Below are 7,422 nucleotides of genomic sequence, written 5' to 3' on the forward strand. Positions count from 1 at the left end.
AATCACAAGAGTCCAAAATGGGATGATCAAAGTGGACTCATTTTTGAAATGTACTGCATGAAGTCCTGCCCTATTTTATGTAACTTTTGGTAAAATAGTGGTAGGAAGTTAACATGACGTAATCAGTTTCATGTCTCGTGTATAAATCAGTCATGCATGAATATAAGGAGTTCAGATCATGGCCTCATTTGAAGCCCTAACCAAACACAAGAAATGAATGCAAACTTGTCCCATCACAATGATTTTTTAAAAAAAAACAACAACAATAAGAAACAAAAACAAACTTAAAGCATAAAACAACTAAACTGGCACCGGTGGCACTAAATGTATTATGGTACAACTCCTCCTAGTGGCCATGTTTGGGATATTCTCATTTCAAACTTAACTTTTCCCATTCTGACAAATGAAACAAGCTTCACACATTTTCTACCTGAAAATGTACATTTATTTAATCATTTCACTTTTTACAAATTATGTATATTTATATATATGTATATACTTTACAAACACCACCTTAAACCCCGAACACCAAAGTTTACAAATTACCATGAGATAGTATGCTGTCCAGTTAGGATAAAGACAAACTCAAATATCAGATATAATCAAGCTTTTAAGACGTTTGTGATAAGGAATTGGAAGTACAGATAATCAAATCTAAATGTTCAAAAAGAAATCTTCATTTTTATTGACTGCTGTCACCAAGAAAAAGGGACGTAATTTGCTCATTTCCAGATTAAGAGTAGTGCTGTGTGATTCACATTTTCTAATAATCCACAATTACCTTACAGTGGGACGTCCTCTATCTAAAAAAAGCCATTTTAAGCTCCCTACCCCTGTTAAAACAATCTACATTTGATTGTTGTCTCTTGCAAAGACAAGGTTTGAATAGCAGGTGGGTGCTGCCGGTGTGCTCACAGTGAGAGATGACCATCTTAAGGATATCACAGCTCTGTGGCATCATACAGAGCCAAGAGCTTGTGGTGATAACTTGTACATATGCTGACCTTGTTATCTGAGACCTTGTTATAAATCAGCATCTGTTAGCGTAACGGTAAATGACAGAAAATAAGGACAAACATAACAGCTCCACTTTGAAATAAGGAAACCAGAACATATTTGGGACACTTCTGCTGCTCTTTGACGATACCAGGGGGAAATTTCTACTTGACATGTCCTTTCTTAACGAGCCGTCACAGAACTGTAAAATAAAAAATAAATAAATAAATAAAAAACAGTGATAATGTCAGAAACCTTTGGTTGAATTCAGAGTCTTATACAGTACTACTATTGACGTGTCAGTTTGTGTGGGCGGAGAGGGAGATAGGGAGGGGGCTGCAGGAGTGACCATGTGCGTTTGACAGGAGTGTTTTTGTGGATGGCTCCTCTGTTTCTCCCCCGACATTGTCTGGAGTGGATTGTGGAGGCGGTAGCTCTGAGAACAGCTGCTTCTGACAAACCCTGTGTAAACACTATGTGTGTCACTCGGGGATTGAGTGTGCATGCGTGTGTATGCAAATGTGTGTGTGTGTGTGTTCACTCAATGGCTGTTAGGATACTTCTAAAACTGTAAAGAGAAGACTAATGTCCATCTGATCAATCTGAGCCACGTGTTATACACGGCTGCAAATTGCAAACTCTCTCGGATTTTAAAGATTTCTCTATTTTCAAAAGCCTATAAATGTAACCTCTGTCTCACACTAATGCAAAACACCTCCTGAAAGTGATTGCAACGAATGGTAATTCATCTTTACAAACACTGGAGGCAACTGAACCGTGTCTGCAGCAGCTCTCGGGCCAGGTATGAGCCGTATGTATGTTCAGCAACATGCACGTGTGCCTATGTATATATCAATAAAAGTGAGCAGATGGACGTGTATGAGCATGTTCGTGTGTTTGTGTGTGTGGTTACACGCAAGCAGGCAGACATCACTGTCCTCCGTTGTAAGCATAATCTGCCTTGTTGTGCATGACCAGTCTGTTCTCGACAAAGTAGAAGCTGTCTGACCGAGTCTCATAAGGACACTCCACCATCTGATGGACTGCAAAACAGATGATAAATGCATGTCAGTGAAAACGTTTTAAATATCCATGTAAGTAAAACTTAAAAATAAAAACAAAACAAAAAAAAACCTTCAGTAACTATTGCTCCTTGAGAAAAGACTCAGCAACATCACAAGGTATAGTGTATGCATACAGATACCCAAGTAAATATAACTGTTTATTAAAACAGTAATGCTGTGTGTATTATACACTGTCATGTATGCTAACGTACTGGAAAAGCAATAAAAATTACATCTTTCAAAGTTTTTTTTTTGCTTTTTTTTTTAAGTTCTTTGTGTTTTGCTTCATCTGATCCCTCTGTGATAGTCGAGTGTAGATTACCAGACAAAACTTTGGCAAGAAACCGACACAGACTGTCTGGATTTCGACTATGTTTAGCTAGCTCGTTACTGAAGCTTCATATTAGCTTTGGCTAAAGTTTGTTTTGTGTGTTGTTGCTTCAAGAAGGATTTCTTCCTGGCCAGAGTGAAGAGTAGCAACTATCACAGCAGCCAAAAACAGTTTCAAAGTACATATGGCATTTATGGTTAGTATTATAGTATTAAGGCAGGATTAAAAACCTAAACCATGGCCAAGTGTTGAAGAAAATGGCATAATGTCTCATACAGAGAATTTGTGTGATGTTCTGGATACAATTAGAGCCGCATTTCCAAAAACACAACACTCTGTAAAATTTATTTAAGAGTCTATCTAAAAAACATGCTGGGATGGGGGCAAACAAAAGCCTGGGAAAGGAAGTGGTACTAAAAAAAAATTTTTCTAACTGACCTGCTAAAGTGGCAGCAGGTCAGCAACAAGACTAGGCATAAAAAGAGAGGCAGAGGTTGGAAAGAAAAGCATCTGGACTTGTTTAACTTCCCTGAAGACCTTACACCTCTCATCCGAAAAGCTTCTTCAGTTCTAAGACCAAATGGTGGAGAGTCCCAGGTATTTAAGCCCTAATGGGAGCTGTCTTCAAGAAACCTAAAGACGTCCGGTCGCTTTTCCTTCCGAGCTCCTTAGATTACCATGGCCTGCATGACTACATGAGTGTCTCAAAAGTAAAGATTGTCAATTGTTCACCAATCTACAGAAAAACAGTGAACAATTGAACACTGAACAGTTTCAGAATAATTTTGCTCAATGTAAAGATGTGAAGACTTTAAATATATCATCATCTACAGTAGGTAATATCATCAAGATTCAGAGAATCTGGAGAAATCTCTGTGCGCAGTGGACAATGGCCTTCAAGCCTTCAGGCAGCACTGCATTAAAAACAGGCATGATTCTATCCTGGAAATCATGGACTCAGGAATACTTCTAGAAATCACTGTCTGTGAACACAGTTCACTGTGCTATCCACAAATTCAGGTTAAAGTGCTATCAAGTGAAGAAAAAGCTATAATGTGCACATGATTGAGAAATGCTGAAGAGGGAACATCTGAATTGTTATCAGTTCCAAACCCTGCATCTCTGACGGGATGGGGGTGCATTAATGCCTACTGAATTAGCAGCTTGCACATTTGGAAAAAGACACCTTCAAAGCTAAAAGGTATATACAGGTTTTAGTGCAACGTATCCCCCCGTCCAGACGACGTCTTTTTCAGTGAAACCCTTGGATATCTCAGCAAGACAATGCTAAACTGTGTACTGTGTCTATTACAACAGCATGGCTTCATTGTCGAAGACTTCTCACCAACTGAAATTTTTAATTCATCATAAAATTAAAATCACAAAACGTTTCTAATTATAATTTAGTTATTTGGTACTGCTCAATAACTATATTCTTATATTAGATACGAATAGGATAACATTTAGGTCCAGCAGCTGGTTCCCAGAGATCATTTATGGACTGTTGTTAAAACCAGCAGTCCATAAATGATCGTGTAACACATTTTAGAGATGTGCTGCTGCCATTAAATTTAAAAGGATCTCATTTTTTTTCTTAAAATTATATTTTTTTGATTGTAAATATTTGATATGCTTTCTATGTTCTCCTGTGAATAAAATATTGGTATAGGAGATTTGCAAATCATTCAAGCATTCTGTTTTTATTTACATTTGACAGTGTGACAACTCTTTTGGAATTGGGGTTGTACCTATGTAAGAGCAGAAATAGGTCAGGCTTAATAAAACTGCAAAAACCTTTTGGCTAGCTGCTGATATGTGTATCAGTGATGACGTCGCCAGCAAAAGTCCTGCTAAAATGTAACCAAATGTTTACTGTTGTGCTCAGATGCATGACAAATAGGGATTTAAAAATCCATTGAAGCAAATGTCAAGAATAGGAAATGCTGATGTATTCCTTTGGTATGTGCATGGTACAAAATACCAAAAGTTAGTCTTCTTCTAGACAATCAACATTTGATAAAACGCTATCACTTTTCCACAGTTTGCTGTTAAAATCTCCACGTGGGAAGGTTTCGGCATTTGTATGCTCTTGTTATGGTTATAAGTTTTAAAAAGGTGACTCACCCAGGCTCTCAGACAGCTGAGGGAACTCATAGATATGCTCACAGGTATTACGGCTGTTCGGGATGCAGAAGCCAAAGTCAAAATCAAAGCTCTTCAGCAGGTGATCACGGAAGTAGTGCCTTTCGATCATGCGAAAGTTGCTTAGAGGCCGGTTCCCAACCGTGAATTCCACCCTGAGTGAATGAAGTAAGAAAGAAAGAGGGAAGAAAGGAGATCAGGGTGTTAACAACTGCAGGTTTTGCGTTCTTATATAATTCGAAAATTAGAAGCTTATTACAGTCACATGGATAGTAGGCATGGGCGTGTAGCTGATAGAAGATAATGCTGTAATTGTTTTCACTGTTTGCGTACGGAGCAGGTGAGGTGTGCGTAGATTATGCGTGAGTCACTCACGTGGCTCCCACGGTCCGCAGCTGCAGGAATGCTGGGGTGAACTGGTAGCGTACAAACCGGCCTGTGCTAGCGTCTGACTCTCTGTTCTCCTCATCATCATCTGATACCAACAAGATTAGGCAGAGACGTTTTCTATGATCCATACTGAAGACTATTTTTAATCAAAATAACAGGTGACAGATGTTTCCAAACCCAGCTTATTTAAAACCATTTAGGAACCCTTGTCAGGAGGGTCAAGCCCTTTGGAGGCAGCTACTTATGACTGTCATCTGCACCTGCATTACAGAAGCTACTTTTGATTGCTTCCTTATTCACAAGGGGTGACCTCCACAGAACCTTTCCTGATTTGTGTTTCCCCTCAGTTCCAGGTGTCTCTTCCTGGGCTTGAACCAGGGATTTCCCTCTTTTTTTCTTTTTTTTTTTGTTGCTTCTTAGGCAAATAAACAATAACAGCAACAGTAACAAAAACACTACTATGGAGCTAATCTGCATCTACATTACCACATAAATAAAACACAAGCAGTGAGCTAATACACACTACCTGTATGTGGGGGTTTGGCAATCTCAAACAGGACCGTGTCTGTCTCCAGGTCTCTGATCTTGAAGCGGACAAATTCGATGTTGTAAATATTGTCCTCGGGTTTACAGAGGTACCCTGTAAATAATGAGAGAGACCAAAGGAGTTATTCCCCCCGGAATCATTCCCGAGCTATCGCTCTTAAAATATAAAAGCAGGCTGCTTTTGTATTTTTGCAAAATGTGTTACAGACAATGCTCAGACTCTGATTACACAGCTTTGCGTCCACATTTGCACATGCAACTTTGAATATATACACATACACTGTTTATTTTATGGCATACAACCATAAAATGAGTCGAACTGTGGAGCTTTTGCCTCAGTGCAGGTCTATCAGGGATCAAAATGCACAGCCACACTCTGTGTTCTTATATTAAAGGGTAGATCAATATAAGCATTGATCGTGCTTTTACAATTTAGTTGTCATAAACAAAGACATTATCACACAAAGCTTGTTATTTGGCTTCCACGATTTTAATTCTCTTTCTTAGATCATGTGCTCTCGACAGCTATACATGTAGGCCATAGCACATATCATAATCTACTCAGCTGTATTTTTTTAATTTAACGAAGACCTTACCTAAGACCACCCAGATCAGCCCCACTGTGTACACAGCAGTGCTTTGTTTTGTTTGTCGGACATTTGTTAGGAGTTTAAAGTCCTAATATGATCTTTGGCACTAGCCAACTGTGACAATAGAAAACGTCTGCTATTTATTACAATTCAAGTGCCCATTAAGATGCTTAAAAATAGAAAGACTGGCTACTGCCGTGACAGTTGTTTGTGTTGTCAGGTATGTATTTCTCCTCTCCATCTCGAACAGCATGTTATTAGGGTATCGCTTGCTCTAGATTTATGTCAAAATTTAATCTGCTGTTTCAAAGACAGAGGCTCAAACCTCGAGTAGCTACTCGCAGTCCCAGCACGTCCTCCGGGGTCATGTGTCCAGTCCGTGCCCGGAGGTCTTCCTCCGTGACGGCCCTGCCGTCCACCTGCTGGCTCCTTCGGGACTTGAGCCTCTTCAGAACTCCTCCGCCTGGCTTGCGGTCCCGCGGAGGAGCCGCAGTGCCGTGCCCGCCGCTGGTGACATTTTCAGCAACAGGCAGGTCGCCGCGGGATTTGGCTCCGCTCATCCTCCCCCTACTCCTCAGCTTCCCTCCTATTTAAACGAGTGCTTATCTAAAGGCTTGAAAAAGAAGAAGAAGATGGCGCCGGGGATGTCGAATGTCGAAAGAGCTGTGGGTGAACGGTCAAGCGCTTGTTTTTGTAAGCGCATGCTGTACAGTTGCCATGACAACCTGCTTGGCGAGCCTAGAGCCCGGTGAACTGTGGAACTTCCCCGAGACTTCCACAAGGGGGGGGTGGATGATGCATTAGCTCTTAAAATAAAATAAAATAAAATAAAATAAAATAAAATAGATAATAATTTCCATCATGTAGAATGAATTCTTTGCTTATCAGTACTCTTAAACTGCAGCTTTGTATTAAAAACTGTTATAACATTGAAACGCTGTACGTATCTGTAATGTAAAAATCTGTAAAGTATCACCTATAGACTCACCTATAGTTGGATAAAAGCAGCTGAGTATGAGTATAAACTAACACAGGCTAAAATAAAAAAAAAAAATCCTACTTTGAGATCTTTACACCACTGCTGATTAATAAGGAAGTACCTTTTATTGGTTGTGATTGGTTCTGTGATGATGAAATGTATTTTTACCGTTCTGTATTGATATGTTCCCGCATCCGAAAACGTCACTAACACACACATAAACACATCTAGCACTGAAATAATTATTAAAAAGCCTTCTTAGTTTTCAAAGAAGTCACTCTTCTCAGATTTGCACAAAGTTCACTTGTGAGTTGTTTCTTGTTCTCGGCGCATGCAACGCAAATTAATGTCGTAAAGACTCAGGTGTTATGCAAATTCAGGTTT

At 39.5% G+C, this 7,422-nt stretch overlaps 1 protein-coding gene across 2 annotated transcripts; it reads right to left on the reverse strand.

Moving 5' to 3' along the window:
• Window positions 1-436: 436 nt before the first annotated feature.
• On the reverse strand, window positions 437-6,794 carry LOC308403179 (protein unc-119 homolog B-like). Of its 2 annotated transcripts, XM_080892446.1 has the most exons (6): window positions 6,385-6,794; window positions 5,450-5,563; window positions 4,909-5,008; window positions 4,516-4,688; window positions 1,910-2,039; window positions 437-1,198 (listed from the first exon to the last, which is right to left on the reverse strand). In XM_080892446.1, exons 1-5 carry the CDS (start codon window positions 6,617-6,619, stop codon window positions 1,927-1,929), a joined length of 735 nt encoding a protein of 244 aa, XP_080748572.1. In that variant the 5' UTR covers window positions 6,620-6,794; the 3' UTR covers window positions 437-1,198; window positions 1,910-1,926. The 2 variants fall into 2 exon arrangements, with proteins under 2 accessions (XP_080748572.1, XP_080748571.1); XM_080892445.1 differs by having other exon boundaries at window positions 437-2,039; window positions 6,385-6,793.
• Between the last annotated feature and the right edge of the window lie 628 nt (window positions 6,795-7,422).

This window comes from Rhamphochromis sp. 'chilingali', assembly GCF_963969265.1.
Source record: "Rhamphochromis sp. 'chilingali' genome assembly, chromosome: 9".
NCBI classification, from domain to species: Eukaryota; Metazoa; Chordata; class Actinopteri; order Cichliformes; family Cichlidae; genus Rhamphochromis; species Rhamphochromis sp. 'chilingali'.